Consider the following 22,474-nt stretch of genomic DNA (forward strand, 5'->3'; position numbering starts at 1 on the left):
CGACTTGGCTTAAAGGGGCCTTAGTAACCACTTTTCTGTTAAGCACTATCACAAAGATAGCACTATCACAAAGCACTATCACAGAAAAACAGAGGCGACATCCCTCATTGAGGACCACCTCTCTCAATGATCAGTCGCACGACCAATGGTGAAAGAGTCCTTCGAACTAGTAGCTGAAGCAGCGGAATGATCTTTCAGCAAATATAGAAGTTGCACCTAAGAAACTCGAATTTGTCTTTGAGCAGCTGGTGAGCGCTACAGCTTTAAATCACGAGATAATATGATGTCTATGCCGCCTTCCCCGTAGAACGTCCAACATAGAGCTTTCACTGTAAGCTGGAGAAGACGCGACGTGCCGATGCATGACTGCCACATGATAGCTGGGCATATCATGCCAAGACGACCCGTGGGGAAATTTTCAGCAAGCTCCCAATTGTTTCAAAAGAGTAAATGGGGTAAAGCGTAAATAACAAACAAATCAAGGCTGCAACAGTAATGAACTGTGTTTCTGGGGATCGCTTAATAATATGTGCAAAAGTCATGATCTCCTTTACCCAGGATTGTAATTTTGTAACCAACAGCAGGCACGTATTTATTTTCATTGTTTTAGGTGTGTGAGTTCATGTAATTGTCTTCAAAACTGAACAGCGAAAACACGGTCAATAGCGCCCTTTATTGCGTTGTCAGTATTGCAAACCGAACATGCATTCATTCTGCACTGCCAAGTTGGATCAGCAGTTGAGAAGGAAACGCGTGAATCCCACGTGACAGGAAAGTGGCGCAGATCGATGTATATCAGAAATCTATAGTGACAGGCAATAGTGATGCCTTACTGAGAATATTAGGTGCGATTGTTTTAAAATTATTCGCACAGGTTCTAGAATTGATCAACACTACCACGATTCCCTGCAGCATTGATCTTGTTTTGTAAAGCGTGCTTGGCCGCATACTGTTTCTTTATAAGAAGAAGCCCTCTTTACAACGCAATTCAGCGGTGACTGGTAATACGAAAGAGGCGGACTATCGTGTCTGAATGAGATAAATCCACTCTAACCACAAGGTGGAAAATATTCAGAACTATCATGTACAAATAGGGAGTGGTAAGAGTATACAGTTCGAGCTACAAGTATCCCGAAAAAAAATTTTCAGCCGGGCAGTTCTTTCAGCTCTTGCAAGAAACAGAGAAAAACAGAAGAAAGGCTGGAGTGTGAACCAGGCCGCGGGATTAAAGGAGTTAAAAAGAAAAAGAACAGGAATGAAAGCTCAGTTCGGTTGCAGTATGGGACGTGTCTTCGTTGTTCTTTAGTATGCAACAACACAGGACACCCACTGTGAGTGTGCAGTCTGACGTTCTAGCCTGCCTCCCTTATAGGTAAGGGAGTTCCTAAACAACTATCCTGAAAGAGAAGGGTTGAGGCCAATGCCCAAGAGCCATGGTTTTCCATAGAGGTCTTGAACTCGATTGCTGCCTTCAGAGTACCACGCAGGATGGATAAATAGGGACGCAACGGTTCGCGCCGTTGGCAATAACGTCTCCTAGTTTCTCTAGGCGAAAATCACTCTTCACTAAGCGGCCACTTTCGGCGAGTTATTTGAACCTGTTACATAGGTAATAACCGGCGCTTTGATGCCAAATATCTTCTCGTTCTCTCCTTCCTTCGCTCGATCGTTCATCGTCGGCTCGTTCGTTCATCGACGCTCATTGCGTGCGTCGCTCCTCTTCGTAACGTGGCCTCGGCGCTGGTCACGCGGCTCGCTACAGTTGTTTTACGAGCCGCTGAGTTCATTCGGTTCTCTTTTCGTACTGGACCACCGCGTTTACCGTTTCTTTATATTATACAGAGTGAGCGCGCCAAAAAAAAAAAACTAGGAAATGAATGTTATCAAAAAACCCACAACTGAGCAGTGGGACGGAATATTGACTAGCTCTACGTCTACAGCAGACTAGGTGATAGAAAGAGGTGCTCGTTATTACATACATGATGAAAGCCAACAGTCACTGAAACCAAGGAGCATAGCTGATGTTTTTTTAGATGTGATTTTTGATCAGTGGGAGAATAATAAAAGCAGAAGAAAAAAAAACAACGACATGATCAAAACAACTACAGGATTCGAGAGCACTAGTCTAACGGGGAGATAAGCAGCCGTCTGCAATGAGGGCCTGAAATAAAGATTGCCCTCACAATTTCTTGCTCCGCCATAAAGTTTTATTCATTCATTCATTTTGCCGCCACCGTGGTTCAGCGGTTTGGCGCTAGGATGCTGAGCCGAAAGACGCGGGTTCGATCCAGGCCGCGGCGGTCGCATTCCGACGGAGGCAAAATTCCACAGGCCCGTGTACTGTGCGGTGTCTGGGCACGTTAAGGAACCCCAGGTGGTCAAAATTTCCGGAGCCCTTAATTACGGCGTCCCTCATAGCCTGAGTCGCTTTGAGACGTTGAACCCCTGTAAACCAAACCAAATCATTAATTAATTTTTAAAGAAGCCATGAAGTCTTTCTCGCTGCCTGAAGCGCCGTAATGCTTGCTCGCACACCACCGGTATTCCTTGCTGTGGCTTACTAGTTAGCATGCTGGGGTGCTGAGCCTGAGGAGGTGGGAACCACTCCCGGCCGCGGCAACAACGTTTCAAAGAAACCAAAATAGGGAAGACACCTGCGTGCTGTGCTATGCCAGTGCATGTGGCTGAAAATTAAAAAATTAAACATAAATACGCCTGTTTCACAAAAATACTGTTATTCAAAAGTGATATGTAGATCAGCGCGCCAGAAACACTTGAAGACCACTGCTAAAGGTGTAGATGCACACCACAGTTTTAAAGAAGGCGTGTACTGGCTCGTGAAGAGGAAAAAAGGAGCGAGAAAATGGGAGATCATGTTTATCGCCAGCACCCGCGAGCGTTGCACTAGCCCTCCGTCACTGCACTGACCCCCTGATGAGATCACATTTACAAGACGGCCTCTGGCGACAGACCGAACAAAAGAATAAGTGTAGGAAACATGCCCGTTTTGTAGCGAAAGCTACATTGGCCACGAACTCGCAGTTTCGCCGTGCTCGCATTCCCACCGAGGTCGCACCGCACCACGTGACCAACCACGTGACGAACAACGTGACAACAAGTAGTCAGACAACCAGACTAACCTGGACTTGTAATCAAGATTAACAAAGGCTAACCAAGCTATGCCTTAGCTTTGCTACGTATATCCTGGCATAGCCGAGCTAAGCTACTGCCAATTTCTTTTTACTCGTGGCGTACCGATCTCGCTGTCAACGTATTCATTTATTTTATTTTATTTTATTGTTCATTTCCTTGTTTGTAAATTCTGCAGGCCCTTGATTTGGCGCCAGCAAAACTTACCTTCTGTCGACTCCCCGCGTCCTGTTGTGTCTTACCATCCATCTTCGCCCAGTTTCTCTCTGCTGAACATTTTAAAGCCACAGTGCAGTAACAAATAGCTCCTTTTCTCGCCGTCGTTAATATGCAGCACGCTCTACGTTACATAAACTAAAGTCTCAAAGCAGCCAGCTAGGCTTCGCAAAAGCAAAGTTGAAATAAACATTTTTTGCGATCACTAGACAACTTATCCTTTGCAAATGCCTTGCTGTTCTTTAAAGTATTTATCAGCCTTCCGCTCCTGCTTCGAAGCTCTCGTTGGTCACAGAACCTCGCAGGACAAAATTCCCGGGAAGTCCAGAGGAGCATTGAAGTTTCCAGTTATAAATCACTACTATGGTGCCGACGGCAGATTTGTTGACCACGGAAATAGCCTATACCTAACCAACGTAGTGAAAAATTGAAAAGGTGAGGCTGCCAACCCCAGGAGGAGACACCACTTTATGGCATATATTTAGGTGGACTAGACGTTTGAGATATAGTAAAAGCAGAGAGGTAACAGCGGACAGCAAGAATACAGATGTTGCCCACAGTGACGTTCCAGTTGGCTACCGTGCACTAAGAGAAAGGAATAATGAAAGAAATGGAGGATGAGGACGATGCGCAGGGAGGAGGAAAAAAGACGAAATAACTTGGTATCGACGCAAGAAGCAAGAAATTCTGCCACTTTCGTTATGCACATTTTTTTTATCCAGTAATGCAGTGTGAGGCAATGAAACTTCTAGGCTGACGGCAAACGTGACCATCGTCCAAAGACCATCTCCGCCGTCAGAGCCAGGTTGCCCATGCGGTCAAGAACAGTTCGCACCTCTTCTCTTTCAGCAGGGACGAGGTGTTGCATTCACTGAGCAGTGTTCATATATCATCGTTATGGCCTGCAGCCCTACTCGTGACTTCTACGCCTCTGATGCCATAAGTGTTTCTGGATCATCTCCTAAGGGACATAGGTTTTAGCGACAGGGCTCTCGGCCGTAATGATGATATATGAACACTGCTTCGTGAATGCAACGCTGAGCAACAGAAGGCACACCAAGGTAGGTTTATGAGCAAGGAGAGGGTTCTAAGAGAGGACATGAGGGAAACGGTTAGTTATTGATGTACTAACAAGCACAGAATCAAGAAAAGGAGCGCTGTGTGATGTACAGGACAACGCGTATCGCATGAGCTAGGGCTCAACAAAATACTCCTAAACAATAAATAAATCAAACTTTTTATTAAGTTGAAATGATTGCAGTGTCTATTTCAGAAGCGGTTTATTTAGAAAGTGTGCAGTTCTTTAAATACAGCTTTGCGGGCATTTCAAATTAAGTAAGAGGTCATTAATCTTCCAATGCCGATTTGCTCTAGAATACAATTTCAGTTCAATTCCCACAAAATATAACTTTACTGAATAAACTTGTACAAGTAGGTCATTCAATATACTTGCGTGACTGAAAAATACAAGTTCGTTCCCTAATGTTTTATTTTGCGGGAAATGGAATTGAAAGAACATTTTTAGCACTCTCCTAAATCACAAAGCAACCTGCTTCACGCTTTTATGAACATTTTCTGAGATTAATGGGCTTTTACTACATTGGAAATGCGCCAGAGCTCTATTTAAAAAGCTGCAGGCTTTGTGGACAAACCAGTCGTGAAATAAACACCTGAAATCTAAATAACTATTTCTCACTCGAAAATAGGCGCATGAAAAAAATTTATTTTAATGCAAAAAGCATTACTAGTCCAATTACGGGGAAAGCCAGTGGCGTGTGCATGTGAATGTGCACTCGCAGATGGTACAGAAAATCCGAGCGATGGCAAGAAATAAAGGGTGACGTCATCAAGAGGCCGTATGACGCACAAAGCATGCTGAGCACCACCACTTCAGACGATCCTATACATGTCGTTCGTCTATATATACTCGTCACTGGTGAACCTCAATGTGGCGCCACCTTTCCCGACTACATTCGTACCAAAACTGCGACACAAAAGTTAGTCCTACAGCGGTCCGTGTTGTGTCATAAGAGTTCTCGCTGCATACAGCTTACATGTGCCAGTCAAGTTGGAGGCTAGCTAGCGACACAGATTCGAACCTACGACATATGCTCTTTCAATTGCATACCTTCCCAGACTTTCATATCATAATTGTGATGTAACCGTTCATCTTACAGCCTTCCATGTGGCCTCATACACATAAACTAGTAGGAAACAAATTTAATCCATGTACAAACATTACGCATAAAGAGTGCACCCAGGGACAGTATCGCTTTCTCATTTCCACACATAAGCAGTCCTAAGTTTATCGCCGATTTTTTTTCCCTCACAATGTTGGACACCCTGCGCAATGTGCTGTGCAGAATGCTAACACGCCAAATAGGTAGCTGGGCTGCTTACGGGTGACCTCAGAAATTCGTAGGCGCCCACAGAAATATTTCATACACGGAAAACACAACAAAGTTGAATTTACTCCCCGGCCAATCATGCCCTGAGAGTGACGTATACTTACAATAAGGGAGTAATTACTCACTAACATCCACCGGAGCTCATCCATTTGGCTACAAAGAAAAGCTATGCAGCTTGCAAAGAAACATTGTAGTTAAAGAAAAAATTGGCGGTGGTTTAGCTCCGATTAAACCTGGAGTCAAGGAGACACGATCTCGCCAATGCTATTCACAGACAGACAGACAGACAGACAGACAGACAGACAGACAGACAGACAGACAGACAGACAGACAGACAGACAGACAGACAGACAGACAGACAGACAGACAGACAGACAGACAGACAGACAGACAGACAGACAGACAGACAGACAGACAGACAGACAGACAGACAGACAGACAGACAGACAGACAGACAGACAGACAGACAGACAGACAGACAGACAGACAGACAGACAGACAGACAGACAGACAGACAGACAGACAGACAGACAGACAGACAGACAGACAGACAGACAGACAGACAGACAGACAGACAGACAGACAGACAGACAGACAGACAGACAGACAGACAGACAGACAGACAGACAGACAGACAGACAGACAGACAGACAGACAGACAGACAGACAGACAGACAGACAGACAGACAGACAGACAGACAGACAGACAGACAGACAGACAGACAGACAGACAGACAGACAGACAGACAGACAGACAGACAGACAGACAGACAGACAGACAGACAGACAGACAGACAGACAGACAGACAGACAGACAGACAGACAGACAGACAGACAGACAGACAGACAGACAGACAGACAGACAGACAGACAGAGACAGAGACAGACGGACGGGCGGACGGGCGGACGGGCGGACGGGCGGACGGGCGGACGGACGGACGGACGGACGGACGGACGGACGGACGGACGGACCGACCGACCGACCGACAGACAGACAGACAGACAGACAGACAGACAGACACAGACACAACGCCCAAATGCGGGGAATGGCCACTAGAAGTGCTTAATAATAATAATAATAATAATTGGATTTTGGGGAAAGGAAATGGCGCAGTATCTGTCTCATATATCTTTGAACACCTGAACCGCGCCGTAAGGAAAGGAATAAAGGAGGGAGTGAAAGAAGAAAGGAACAAATAGGTCCGTAGTGGAGGGCTCCGGAATAATTTCGACCATCTGGGGATCTTTAACGTGCACTGACATCGCACAGCACACGGGCGCCTTGGCGTTTTTAAGTGCTTGCGAACTATTTTAAAAATAGAGGGCGGCTAAGGCCGGAAGTAGCATGGACAAGAATTCTTTTATCACTGACGACCAAAGTTTGTCGAATGCACAACCTTCAGCGGGAACTAAGGAACGTGTTTCAAATGCAAACAACCCGCCGAACAGAAACAGCGCACGCCTTAGTTCGACATGTATGGCCCAGTGGCGGTTAGAGAGAAATTCGAACCGAACAGTGGCACTAGGATGTTTTTTTCCCCGATCCTCATAGCTTTCTACCTCTAGTTGCTTCTTTTCAGTTTGAGTCGGTGACACCTCTATTATGCCTAAGCACTGTTCAGACTGCGTTCTGAGAGCAGGATTTTTTTCTTTTATGTAAAAATTTCTCGTCCCCAGCTTCGAGGGGATAGATTATTCTGAAATATGCATGCAAGCTGACGAGGCTACTGTTCCATGCGTTTCTTTTTCCCATAGACACGGTTCGTTACGAATTCAAGCAAACTCATCTGAGCTTGGTTGTTGAATTGTGTTGTTCGAATACCAGAACCCGGGTCCGGGTTAGGAAAGAGGAAGGATAGTGCTGAAAACCGGTAAGGGAATAAAAGCGAGCCTGGGAGAACCAAATTTGAATATCAGAGCAACCGGCAGGCGCGCCATCAAAGCGATATTCAAGATGCCTTGCGACAATTTCTAAAGCAAAAAAAAAAAGACTGCCTGTTTCTTAAGCACTACAGCTATCCATTTTCGGCCGCCTGCCTGTTGTGCGAACGCTAAATAACTAAAAGAGAAATGCAAAAGAAAGTGAACAAGGAACAGGGGGAGCCTCAGGGTGCTGAGCCAACGTTTCGACGAGAGGACTTGCCCGCGTCTGGGCAAAGCGTTCATCATTGGCAGGGGTACAAAGGGGCCTTCACACCGAAGAGGAATCCCCGGTGTAAAGAGGAGGGTGTGAAGTGGGAAGACGGTTAGGATGGGGAAGCCTGGACTTGGAAAATCTTGTCCAGAGATGATGTCTGCTAAAGATTAAACTGATCGACCTACAAAACCGTGATAAAAATAAACGCCAGATCAGCAGAACGGAATCCAGGGAATGAAGAGATCACGAAAATGGACTCTAAAGGTTGTGTGTCTAGGGATGTGGAGCTGCGTTTGTAGACATGGCAGGTACAAAGTGGATTGACCAAGAATAGCTCATTAAAGCAACTCAGCAGCTCGGCAGAAATAAATAAGAGAAGTAATGCAAAATTAAAAAGGAAGCAGAGACAATGACGCAAGAGGAGAAAAGACGGAACGGCAGAGAAACTTCTGTGTCATGTGAGAAGAATCTAAAAAAGAAAAAAGGGGAAGTCAAAGGGAAAGAGAGAAAGAAAGGGGAGGGCAGAGTGCGAAGACCGAGGGTTCGTCAGCATTTGAACGTAAACTAAGAGTATATAAGCATAATAGATAGTAATAATGGAAAGGGGAGGGGTGCAATGAAAGAGATGGTAAAGGGGCGATTTGAAATACAGCATGGAAAGGCTTGTTTAGCATATTTTTCTCTCGTGGTGCTATTTATCGCTCTGGTCAGATGCAAAACCTTCTTAAAGGATTATGTCAGTGACAGAACATACCGAAGAGATTCTAAGTTTCCTTTAAAAATGCTTATCTCAGCTGGTTGTAAGGTTTCAAAATTTGGGCGTTAGAAATGCCTCTCTGTACTTTCTACTTCTTATAGATTTGAAGCCAGATTACAGAATGAATAGCTTCAGTTCATCACAGTTGTGGTCATAGCACATGTATAGTTATTCAAGGCAAAATAATACAGACTCAAGCAGTTATACACGTGTATAAGGAGGAAAACAAACACCAATAGCAGTTGCAACCCCTATCAACCTAATATGACTATTCTTAATTTTTTTCCACTCGATTCAAATTTAATGCGAAATTTCCTAGATACCTTGATGGAATCCTTTTATGCTCACAAATCTCACAACCTCCATGATAAAGTAATGCGTGAAGGCGGTAGATTTTAATTAAAAAGCAAAATTAAAAAGGAAAAGAAACAGGAACGAAGCCACTTTTAATTCATTTGACAGGTGAAAACTGAAGTCTGCTGGTACTTCTCGGCAGTTGCTAGCCATGCCGAACAAGAGAGGTTCGATAAAAGAGGAGCACTGGGCTAAGCCTGTGAGCTCACAACAGAAGTGTTTTCAAATTAATTGAGGCTTCATTTCTCTAAAGACCAACGTTTTATAACATAAAAAAACACTTTGGGCACTTGTCGGACAGCCCTCTCACTGACGTACAGAAAGGTCCAGCTGTATCTACGTGTTCAAGCGCATGCTAGAGCTTCAAAGCGATCCGACTGAGTTGAAGATCAAAGCGATGTAACATTTTAACTAAGTGCCTGGCAAGCGAAAGCAGTCAGCTTTTTGGTCTGCACGAAAACAAGGCGCTAAAGAGAAGCGGCTTTCGACAGTTTCGGAAAGTACTTCCAGGGAACAGCGACAGTTCAGGATTATCTCACCAGTAATTGTCACAAATGTTGAAGCCTCAAGTTAAAGCCACAGCGGTGGCCGGCAACTTCTGCAGAAGGAAACAGAGTGCAGCACTACGATGCTGTGCAGCTCCTTCGACCGGGTTTTTACCATTGCCACTCTTCCTGTTGTGGAAGTTCTCGTCATCAGCGCCCTTCAGACTTCTTCAAGGGCGCATGAGTCAAATAATTCGTCGTCGCACACGTCGGGCAGCATGCAGACTAGCGCTCGCTCCAGAACCGCTCCCTCTGAGTGCCATCATCCACGTCCGCCGGACTGCAGATAATTCTTGAGACCGAGTAACCGCCCTCGACACGTCTAAGCGGTGTTCTCGGAAACGGCAAAGGGCACCGTGAACTTGTGAACAGGAGGGCACTTGACCCAGACCTCACTGCACACGCGGTCAACCTCTGCGAGGCAATTATACTCGAAAGCACCCAGCAGTAGTTAAAACTGAGAACAGTTTAAGGAAATGTCACATTCCAGAAAGTTTTAATGACTTTCGGCTTGTTTTCTGTGTGAGTGCGAATGCGCGCTCGCGCGCGCGCGTGTATGTGTGAGTGCGAATGCGCGCTCGCGCGCGCGCGTGTATGTGTGAGTGCGAATGCGCGCTCGCGCGCGCGCGTGTATGTGTGAGTGCGAATGCGCGCTCGCGCGCGCGCGTGTATGTGTGAGTGTGTGCGCGTGCGTGCGTGTGTATGCGCGTGCGTGCGTGTGTATGCGCGTGCGTGCGTGTGCGTGTGCGTGTGCGTGTGCGTGCGTGTGTATGCGCGTGCGTGCGTGTGCGTGTGCGTGTGCGTGTGCGCGCGCGTGTGTGTGTGTGTGTGTGTGTGTGTGTGTGTGCGTGTGTGCGTGTGTGCGTGTGCGCGTGTGTGTGTGTGTGTGTGTGTGTGTGTGTGTGTGTGTGTGTGTGTGTGTGTGTGTGTGTGTGCGTGCGTGCGTGCGTGCGTGCGCGCGTGCGCGCGTGCGCGTGCGTGCGTGCGTGCGTGCGTGCGTGCGTGCGTGCGCGCGCGTGTGTGTGTGCGTGCCTGTTAGTGTGCGTGTGTGTGTTATAGTCTCCCTTCTTTTCTGGTTTTGGCTTGCATCGATGTTGTTTTGGCACCGTCACTGGCACCAGATAGCACAACTTTTTTTTTCTTGTTTCATTTAAGTGTCAAGGTCTTTATGCTCAGTACAGCAGTATTGGCACCAAGGCCCATTTACTGCGCTACAATTCTTAATTAGGAAAGAAATCTGGCTTCCCAGGCGAAGGAGGGAGAGAGTTGGCAGCGAGTCAAAGCAGGATCGTAAAAACGAGGGGATTTACTCGACTCTCACACCATTAGCAAACATAGCTTGATAACGGCCCCAGCCTCAACCGCGATAGCCGAGGACAAAACCGTGCAGTCCAGACTTGCCACTCGTATTATTCATGCAGGCGCGCAGGCCTCACCACAACTGCGCCCCGTACAACTTTCTTTTCTACTCCCTGGCTTCTTTCGCCGTAAAGAGCGCCGCGCAGAGCGCCAGCGAGTAAATCTTCGGTCCTCACCTTCCCTTCTTGGCGCGCTTCTCGGCTAGTGACTTGCTCCGGTTCCCCCGGGTGTCGTCCGCTTTGTGGTCCACAATAATCATCCCTCACTCCCACTGGCAGTGGCAGTGTGCCGTAATTTATTCTTTCGGCGCGCCGAGGGGAAGGTGGGGAAAATGACTGCGGACCGGGAAACCGTGCAAATGTGGCTACTGCCGCAATTAAAGCCGCGGGATCTAGCCAGCAACTTGCGGCTTCCTGGCGGCCGGCCGGCCGGCGTGAAATTGTTCCCGAGCGGCTTGCTAAGCCTGACCGTTCTTCTTCCGAGGTCTGCGCGTGCAGCCCCATTCATCGTCCCGCTGCAGGGATCAGGACTCGCGAGTTGGTCCTCTAAAGTGATGCTGCTAATCGAACGCGCTTTCGCAAGTTCAGGCGGCAGTTTGCGGCCCCGCTGGGGATGTCCGAGTGAGAACGCCGTCTCGGCACTAGCCTGAGAACGAGCTTTCGAGGAAGAGGCAGAATATCTTGGAGATGTTTGCGTTGATAACGATGCCCGTTTGAAATCTGCAGAGCAAAAAAAAAAATGAATGGGCGCCGATTCTCCCTCTTCTAGAATGCTGCGCGTCCTTCGCACTAGTGAGGCATGTTTATCATAGGATGCATTGACAGGACCGTGTGTACAGGGTGTTTCATCACCTACGACTGCACTTTTTTTTTTAATATGCTTTGAGAGTACTAAGAACGCTCTTTTCGGCGTAGCATTGACAGCGGATAGTGCATCATAATACAGCTAGGACGTAGTAACTAGTAGGCTGGTTAACTGATATAGGATAGCTTCTTAATTATTAGTGTTAGGCTCCGTAATTATTGAGAGGGAGACCACCTTAAGTAATATTCAAATGAGATTTTAAAATTTCGGAAATGAGGTTACCCTTGGCCCTGTAGTCGAACAAATTTTGGCTACATCGCGGCAAAATAGATGCGCTTTCGAGAAGCTTCCAGGCAAAGCAACCTCTCCAGTGTACGTAACTCGTCGAAATAGCCAAAATTTGTTGGGCCACAGCGCCGATGGTAACTGCGTTCTCGAAATTCTAAAATCTCATATGGATAATACTTAAGGTGGTCTACGCGCCTGTGAATAATTAAGGAGCCTTACAGTAATAGTTAAGAAGTTAACTATTAATGATAGTTTACTATAGTGCCAGTTCGCACATCTTAGCTGTTTTCTGATGCACCACACCACTGGCAATTCTATGCTGAAAAAAGTGCTCTTCTAACTCAAAAGCCTACTTTTAAAAATTATGTAAAGTGTTTGGTGAAACACCCTACACAGCCCTGTCCTGGAGCGTTAAGCCTAAGTAAGGTTCCTTAGCAATAGTGCTGGACAATAAATATTTTCACTCCAGTAACATACTAGCCCAACTCTCTCCGTCACCTGCGCAGCTGCATGTTTTACAGATACCTTCACTACGTTCCTGAGTGCTGTGCGTGCGTGTGTACGTGATTTTTCACTCGCGTAAAGTCGCCAGCCCTACCTATGCGCAGGTTAAACTCACCAGTGGTCACTAAGGTGGAATTTTAAGCGAAGTTGAAACTGAATTTTCAATCAAAATACATTCCGAATGCAAAGTTCCTTCGTTGAACGAGGGCCGTAGAGAAACTTGCATGGAATCTTTTAAAATTTGGCTTTGCACTATTTGGTTGCGTGTGACAAAGATTAGGGAAAGCAGCTCGAGGGGTGAAAAGCATAGGAAACTACTTGTCACAGACAGGCGCTCCCACAGTACAAAGTGATATCATTTAACCCAAGCATGCCTCTGTGCTAGGAAGGAGCTTTAAAAATAATACGAATATTCATCAACTGTACTGTAAACAGAAAGGAGTAAAAAGGGAGTAAGCTCTCCTTTAGCTCCTATATGGATATATTCGTGTTTAGAATAATATATACTCCGCAAACGTAAAATCAATGTCTCAGTAAAATTAAACGCAGCTCTGTCGGTTTACAAATTGACAAAAAACTTGGATAATGTGCTAGTTTTTCGTTTTGTACCGAGGTATCGATTGAATGTTTCCGCCATATCTAGCTGATAAAATTCTATTGATTCTTGAAGTGTGTTTTACGTCTAAAAGCAGGCTTAGCATATCGATTAAAATCAGTCAGTATTCATCGCCAGTCCGTCTTAAGTGTTTTCTCTTCTGTTTCATTCCTAGCACTACCTTTATAAATCTTCGTTATTGATAAGATCGGCTTTATGTCACATAAGCTCAACTCCAGCGATTGATCGAAACTGAGTTTAGAAATAAGCTCGGTCTCATTTACATTCCGCACAATCCATCACTCTAAACTCTGGGCACTGAAAATTCTGTAACCTCGTTTATTCGACCCGACTGCCACGCAAAAAAAAAAAAAAGACGTCTAAAGTTTTTGTGAACTGGGTTAGTTCTAGAGTTTGAACTGTTGTCTCATTGTATTGCAAATAAGATTTTCACCCAACTCTTGTAACCGGGCGACCGAACAAAATTACGCAGGGTATGTACTACGCCACACTTTTGTTCGTCATAAAGTTGAATGGTGCAAGGGAACGAACACAGAAAGACACAGAGGCGCTCCCTTGCGCCATTCAACTTTATGATGAACCAACTAGTCCAACAGCAAGTACTTTCGTTCGCTCTAAATGCTCCAGTATTGGGATATTATGTCTTCTTTTCTTACGGAGCCGTCCGTAGCCGTCACCCCCTAATCACTGATATAATCCCTGAGCCACCGCGGCGGGTGAGGAAATGGGGGAAAAGGGCCGTATGTAAAGATAAAGCAGAAAGAGGGACTGATTAAATATAGGGAATGTCAAGTACGGACGTTTCTTTCGCGAAGTGCCAGTCCACTCAGCAGGCACAACACCTTCAGGAAGCGGAGCAGTTGCTGGCGAGAATTGATCCGTTGCTATCCATGTGGGCATGTGTGCCTTGTGCGTATGTCAGTTCTGTAAATCAATCAACACGGAATGAGACTGGTGGGTCCATATGCGAGTATACAAATAGAATGAGGGAGAAACGGTCAGAAGAGATCGGAAAGAAACTGCTTATGGCAGTACGATAGCAAAGCGGGCGAGTTGGTGATACATATTTGAAAATATACAGCGCGGAAAACGGGGACTTTAGGGTAGAAAACACAGGACTAGCGCTGACTCTCAACAGAAGTTTAATCACAACAAACAGGCAAATATAAGCGGACAGGCAACAATCAAACATTAAAACCTCAAGGCACGTGCACTATGTTGGATCAAGATAGGCACACGTCTGAGAGAACATCTAAACTCATTTGATTCGAACCGCTGCACGAATTTAGTTGATCATTGCCGAGATTGTAAATCATGTTTTCCTGCCTTGTATTACACTGACATATTGTACAAACACTCCGATCAATTGACCAGAGAAATCGTAGAAGCATACAAGATGAGAAAAAAATCTAGATTGTGCGTCAGCAAACCATCCTTGCTCCTGCGTGACAGTGAGGTTACCTATCTTGATCCAACATAGTGCACGTGCCTTGTGGTTTTGTTGTTCGCTTGTGGCCTGCCCGCTTATATTTGCCTGTGTGCTGTGATTAAACTTTAGTTGAGAGTCAGCGCTTGTCCTGTGTTTTCTACCCTAAAGTCCCGTTTTCCGCGCTGTATATTTTCAAACATGCTTATGGCAGGGATGCTCAGTTCACCCTCAGAGGTTCTACCGGTCACCTGGTTATGCTAGTGCTTGACAGAAACGGACATCATTGTGTCTCTCTCTCTCGCAGCCGGTGCTGTGCAAGTGCGTGCTCTCGCTGAAGATGTACGCTGCCACGGCGTCCATCAACTGGATGTTCGTCGAAGGGCTGCTGCTGCACTCCCGGGTGGCCGTGTCGGTGTTCCGCCAGGACGCGCCCTTCCGCCTCTACTACGCGCTCGGCTGGGGTGAGACGCCTTCTCTCTACTTGGCCACCCTTGCCACACATAGTCGGAGATAATAATAATTGGTTTTTGGGGAAAGAAAATGGCGCAGTATCTGTCTCATATACCGGCGGACACCTGAAACACGCCCTAAGGGAAGGGATAAAGGAGGGAGTGAAGGAGGAAAGGAAGAAAGAGGTGCTGTAGTGGAGAGCTCCGGAATAATTTAGATCACTTGGGGATCTTTAACCGTGCACTGACATCGCACAGCACACGGGCGCCTAAGCGTTTCGCCTCCATTGAAACATGGCCGCCGCGGTCGGGTTCGAAACGGGGTACTCCGGATCAGTAGGCGAGCGCTCTAACCACTGAGCCACCGCGGCGGGTCGTAGATTGTCTAAATTATTCCGGAGCCCTCCACTACGCTACCTCTTTCTTATCTTCTTTCATTCTCTCCTTGATCACCTCTCCCGAGCTGCTGGTCAAGTGTCTATCGAGATTAAGATAGTTACCGCGCCCTCTCTTTAATCAAAACCAAATTATTGTTAAATTTTATTGGAAGATAGCAGGCATTTCGAGCAGCTTACGCGGCTCGGTTTGAGGATTTCTCACTGGAGAACAAGCGTGTGAGATATCGTCATGTGGCTGTGATGACAGGCACGGCAGTAGATAGCAAACAGGCTGGCGATGAATTCAATTTATTGGGTAAATTTTTGCTTACTAAAAGTAAGCGACTCGGTGGAGGCGATAGCAGCAACGATACGCGACCCTCATTGGTCTAAGGATGACCGTCGATGTCGGCTGCGTCCTATTTAAGGATTGCCATGAACATTGTAGACAAGGCGCGGAAAGGCTAATAACAATGCCGGACGTCGTATAAGGTGCTAGGCGTGGTCGGCGGCGTTACGCTGTGGCCTGGTCAGTTCCTGCAAAACATAAGAGTAAAAAAGGCACGTGCAGGGCGGCTGCGATAAACATAAGACGTAAACACACTCTCACTCTTCACAGGCAAGAGCACAGAAAACCTTACTGAACACGCACGAATTATGGCAAACCATATTTCAATTACCAAGTTCCGCTGTTCTTGAATAATCTGCCACATGACGTGGACTCGAATTAAACAATTCACAAAAATAGCAGTAAAAGCACTGATTATGGAGAGAAAAAAATCGATATCAATGTCTTTTTCCTCTACTTCTGTATAGCGTCAGCTAACAGTGACTTTTCTTTCTGTTTTGATGTCACCTTCTTTTCCTGCATTCGTTCGTCAAGATGACTGAGCTTTACATCTGTATTCATTCTCTTTGTCTCCTCTACGGCAATAATCCTATTTTATGTATTTGTGTATACTTACATGTGCAAGAGTCTGCGTGACACAGAAATGTATTGACTATCTGTAAAAGGTGTATTTCTGAATTTTAATTTAACGCTACCAAAACTGTATGCGGCGGAAAGGCCTTGTCAGGCTCAAAGCCTTTAGCTTTCCCTTCGCTTTTTCCTGTATGTATAAACAGGATAAAAAACAATAAGCTATCAAACTATCAAACAATGTGGCGAGAAAACCGTCACACATGATTTTCAGTGACGCGCAAATTACATGAAAAAAGTAAAACCATAAAGCTGGACTGGTTTGTGTTTTATCCTTCAAAATGCTGGCACCGCTCGACACGGAGACAAACCCGCCGCCCTGGCTCAATGTTCAGGGCTCTCTGCTACTGAACCGAAGTGCACGGGTCCGAACCAAAGCGGGGTTCGAGCCCGGCCGCAGCGGCCGCGTTTCGGCGGCCACAGTGATGTCATCTGGGAGTTTTTAGACCGCTTTTGTTGTCACCAACGGCAACGCAGGATTTCGTTGCTGATGAGCCATATAATGTTTTCACATTAAAAGAATAGGATGACGACGAGAGGCAGACAATACATACGTTAACTTCCAACTGATTTTATGCTTAGCATGTGCAGCCATTCGTCATGTGCGAGTATAAAAAACACCGCTAGCAACGTGCATTGCGCTGCCGAAAGAACAAACTCGGCTGCAAACTCCCCACAGAAAGAAAGACTTTTCCGTGAAATATAAAGAAAGGCATGAGAAAAAACTGCTTTTTTCGCGCAAAAGCTTTGCGGCCTCATGCCTTGCCACTATGCTTACAGATTGCCAGTATTTTCCTAGCACTGATGCGGAGACCAGCGCTGTTTTAGTGGCTTCCGCTCTTGTTCCAGTGTTTTCCAGTGACACCAGTTCATGGGACGCACGTAACTGTTGGTGATGAGTAATGGCATGGGAAATGGCATGAGAAATGGCCAGACTTATGGCGAGGTTAAACCCACTTGTGGTCACTAAGGAGGGCTTTTAAGCGAAGTTGAAACTGATTTTTCTATCAAAATACAATCGGGATGCAAACTTCCATCGTTAAACGAGGGCTGTGGAGAAACTTGGATGAAATCTATCAAAATTTGGTTTTGCACTATTTGGTTGCGTGTAGCGAATATTAGGAAAGGCAGCGCGAGGGGTCGAAAGCAGAGGAAAACACTTGTCACAGACAGTCAGACTTGTCAGAGAAAAGAAATCTTGTGTGTCATATGAAAATAACTCTTTTTTCTGACTTCGTGGTGACTTTTCATTGTGTCACGTACCACATCAGCATTGCACCAAAAATCTAACACTTATTCTTGCAAGAGATGATCGACTTCAGGCAATATAAAAACGGAAACTAAAGCACGAAAGATACGAACAGGATGTTTTATTTTTTATTGTTTCTTCTATTGCTTGCTGACATTCACCGTACTGTTTTACGGTTAGTCCAACAATCGCTCTGAAAGTATCTGTCTTTTTGTGGTGTGAATTACATTTTGTTTTCATTCTTTGGCGTGACCACGCTGTGATCTTTTGCATGCTGTACTGTTAGCTCTTGTGTGGTTTTTCCCTTCTAAGAGTAGGAAACAGGCGCCATTGTGAGGCACCAATTTTCGCAAAGTTGAAGAAGAAAAATCACGAGCGCACGCACACTCAGAGCCCATTCGGTTCGTGCGTACATTTTTTTTTTCTCATTCTTAGGGACATTCCAACATCGTATTCGTGTGAAAGCTAAAATTAACTTCTTTTCCTGCGGGTATGCATTCATCGACCAGTTGCGTTTACACTGAGTTGTAAGGCAGCTTTTTCGTTGAAAAAAAACACAACTATAACCAGAAATAATGGTTTAAGCCGAAAATTTATCATAAAGGGGCATACCCGAAAGTAATTATTTACACTCTGCGGATTAACTTCGAGCGAAGTGCACTTGTACAAGCTCGCTAAATCTCACTAAAATAAAATATGCAAATACGCAACAGATATTAGCTTTTAAGGCAATATTTCAGGCCTGCTCAGTGAGTGGCTTCTTGCCAGCTTCATACATGCCGGCGTAAGGATTGTAAAGTCGATAATGCTACTCTTGTTGACTAATCGGACAGACCGTCCACTCGGCGCGTCTCAACACCTGGCTGAATTCCACGCGCTATACTTAAAACTAGCGTGGACACTCTAAGTCGTTCTCAGGTGAAGGCTAACTGTTCTTTCTGCGGGTACGCGTCCTTCAATCAGGCATTCTCGCAAAGCGGTCTAACGGTGCTGCGGAAAGCGCACGATCGAATGACAATGAAAAGGCGAGATGCAGCAGCTTTGCACTGCATGAGCGAGTATGTGATGTACTGCCTTCGTCCGTTTATTCTAGCCAGTGGCAGTGCAGTTGCGTCCTAGCATGACAGTGTGCGCGATGCATTGCCTGCGTCACTTTATTCTCACCATTGATGGCGCAGTTGCGTTCAAACTGTGCTGTATGGTAGTTTTCTTTCTTTTTTCGTTCACATCTGCTTTTTCTTTATGTCACTCAGAAGACGCAATGCCTGCCCTCAAGGACAAGAATAGAGAAAACGCAGTTGATAGTGCAAAATATAAATGAAGGAAGACACGAGAAATAACGTGTGCTGGAGACAGGACCACATTGAAATGCAGTTTCCTAAGACGCAAACAGACTGATGACAGTCGCCTGCTTCCATTCTTCTCATCCCCGAAACAAAGTGGGCTTACTGTAAATTCCGCACCGTATGAAACCAAACTCGCCCGAAGTTACTCAATGGTTGACCCGCCTTCGTGTTGCAAGGGCGCTTCATTACGACATTCGATTGAATCCGTGGTGCATAAAGGCTCGACAAGCAAATAAGTGTCCATGAAGAAAGCAGCGTTACAGAATCCGGCTTGGTGGATTATACGTTCTTGGAGGTGATTGCACTGCATAATGACATCGACTCCCTATGAGCTCTGCGAAATTCGAACTCTGAGAATGACGCAAAATATCGTAGGGTTCCTTCGGGCAACGGGAGAATAAAAAATGACGGACTTTATGACGCAATCAAATCTTGCGTGACATTATTTCTACAAGAAATACTCTTCGGTCGCCTTTACTACTAATACGACTGCGTGTGGCTCGACCAACTGGCTGCACTTCAGCAATTCCGTAAAGGAATCCCGCTGATATATGGGTGCCGATTCTCCAAACTGCGAGATGGGAGCACCGTTGAGCACTTCGCTTTTCATTTTTATTTTTCAGACTAATAACAGCACAGCGAGCGATGGGCAGCCATGCGATAGGTGTGACATTAGCAGACAACGCAGCCTGAGGGTATTCCAGCTGAGATCAAATATAAAAATGGCCAATCATTCCACATGTAACGCGTAGAACTCATCGCAACCTCTGGTCTCATGCAGTGTCAGAATCATATTAAAACTTGAAATCAATGCCTACCAAAAGGAAAAAACAACAAAAAACGAAGTTTCGGCTCCCGTACGGGACGCAAAAGGTCGTTTTTTTGTTTTTGTTTAGTTTTGATCAGCGACCATTTTAAAGTTTTAATTTAATTGTTCCCGACCAGACGAGATTTCAACCAACGTTCGGTTGGTTGAAATTTCACACGCGCAGATATGTTTTAAGAAAGGAAGAAGAAAGGTAACCACTACAGCAAGAAGATTAGGCCATTTTAAGGCATAAGCCTTTACAGGCTCATCGTTGTGGACAGGATTTGTTCGGGCTCAAAAAGTGTCCGCTCTACCTGTCATTCAAATGACGTCATTGAAACTAAAATAGATAAAATAAAAATAAAATAGAATAAAACTAAATAAATAAAATAATGAAAATAACAATTAAAACTAAAATGAACATTGAAAAATAAAAACGAGTAAAAATTAAATATAAAGTACATCATAATTTAACACTAACTAAAATATATAATTAATAATAGATGGAAAAAAACTACGAGTTCTGGCGTCGTGGAAAAACGCCGCCACCGTCTGGCTGACGTTGACGTAACGAGCCATAGCTGTTTGGTTAACTAGATGAAGAAAGCGAAGAAGGACGCGCCGCTCGTCTCGAGAAACGGAATGTAGAGAGAGAGAGAGGGTTTATTGACTTGAAAGCCAGAGAGGTTGGCTTGAAAGTTATCTGGCCTGCTACTCTGCACTGGGGAACGGGAAGAGGAGAAAAAAGAGGGTCACGATGGGGGGTGATGCTAATGGGGTGGGGGGGGGGGGGGGGCAGATGAAAAAATGCATAAAAAAGAAAAAAAAACAAAAAAAAACAAGGCACACTTTCTAACATCACAAACGCAAGGCAAGGTCCATGTGGCTTAAAAAGTGTGAGAGCGCTCGCGTTGCCTGTACAGTTTTCAAACTATCTGGCCAAGCACCGAGCATCAAATCCTCCGAGAGGAGCCTTGTGTCCATAGACTTCAAAACAGATGCAAACATGAGTCTTTAACGTGTATATGCTGGACACACCACTAAAACATGTTCTATAGTCTCTTGCACGCCACATGTGGTACAGTCCGGGGAGTCCGCTTGTCCTATTAATTGCAAGTATTTGCGCGTGAAGGCGACGTTTAAACGTTAACGGAATGCGATGCCCAGAGTCACTAAATAATGATTTTCATAATAATACATTTTTATTTAGTGGCTCTGGTAATGCCCTTTGCAACGGCGGGATTGCCACCATGCTCGGCTACGCGTGCATGCACGCCGCGTACCGAAACGGTCGCCGCCTAGCGCCATCTATCAGGAAATTACGATGCACGTCTACCCATTGTCGAGTTGCATTCCCTCAAGATACGCCCCAAACGAAATTTTCTTCGTTTGGGAGGTCAAGGTGGGCCTAGAATTTCGGCTTGCTGTGCGATATGGTAACGCTCCAATTAGACATTATATGCAGACAACATTTACCTATTATTTAATTGTGGTTTGATTTTTACATCACAACCCATTAGATTTTATTTGCCTACCAAATTAGGTATGCAACTGTTAACGGATGGGTGCCCGTTGTTGTCGGAGTATATATAGCGGAACGAATGTTTGCATGTGTAGCGGTCCCGTAACGGCACAGTTTTCCTACCCATTTTAAGCTATTTTTGGTGAGGGGGGAAACGAATGAGAGGGCACAATCAATTTTAACGGCCGCCACCTTGGATTCGAGAAACCAAAACTATGCCGCCATTTCGTCCCCTGACGTCATACTCACATTCTACCTCTATCCACCATATTGGACCGCGACGTCATCATTAGCACGCGGCAGGTGGTTGTTTCTACAATGCTATTGTAGATGGCACTACAAGCCTCAACGCGATATGCGCTGCTTTCTAGTTGCAGCCACAGATGGCGCTTTGATCTCAGGGTGGTAGGAGACCTCACGACATCTCGGAAGATGATGAGTAGTTGCTGCCACAGGTGGCGCTGTGATCAAGGGTGGTAGCAGACCCCACGAAATCTCGAGACGTGGTAAGAGCTGACGCTCTTAAAAACCCGCGTTCTATAAACTTCCATGCTTTCGCATTCCTGCACGTAAGCAGACTTAAGTGCCCTCATAAAATCTTTTTTGTCACGTCGTAAGAAAGGCCCCGTGATGCCGGCACCGCTCAAGGATGCCAGCAAACCCTACAGCTGTTGCGCGCATTTAACTAAAACTGAGAAACACGAAGCCCTTGAGTGGGTACGGATGCCCAGAGTGACACGGTTGTGAAGAATTGGCGTCAAAAACCTCTACTTGAGCGGCCTTCAGCCCTCCACTCTGCTGCACGCAAATATCGACGCGGCGAATAAAGAATACGCGAAAACAGCGGCTGGCTATTCCTTGGCTGCTGCTGGCAGCGGTCGCACATCGTTTCCGATAAATGCCGCTGAGGTGGCGCTGCGGGTGATTTTTCATCTGTCACCCCGGCTTCAGTCTCTCTCAATGCAAAAGTGTGGCGGTCAATTTTTCGCTCGCCTTATTTGTCTTCTCTTGCATTCTCTGGTCGTTTTGCGCCTGGTCTTTTCACTGAGTCTCGAGTTGCTCCATCCCAGACGGTCGCCTTCTTTATTCGTCCACTCATCCATTTTCTCAAAAGCGACACTGCTACGTCGCCAGGGCAATAACTACGCTGAAGCTTGAATGCGCGCATTTCAAGCCA

At 45.8% G+C, this 22,474-nt stretch overlaps 1 protein-coding gene across 1 annotated transcript in view; it reads left to right on the plus strand.

Annotated features, from left to right (window-relative positions):
• LOC144108878 (corticotropin-releasing factor receptor 2-like) overlaps positions 1–22,474 on the plus strand; it is a 118,343-nt gene that overhangs the window by 86,799 nt on the left and 9,070 nt on the right. The window contains exon 6 of the mRNA XM_077642108.1: positions 14,872–15,028. Within this exon, the coding sequence (XP_077498234.1) occupies positions 14,872–15,028 (157 nt within the window). The remainder of the gene's footprint in view (positions 1–14,871; positions 15,029–22,474) is intronic.

This window comes from Amblyomma americanum, chromosome 10 (genome assembly GCF_052857255.1).
Source record: "Amblyomma americanum isolate KBUSLIRL-KWMA chromosome 10, ASM5285725v1, whole genome shotgun sequence".
NCBI lineage: Eukaryota > Metazoa > Arthropoda > Arachnida > Ixodida > Ixodidae > Amblyomma > Amblyomma americanum.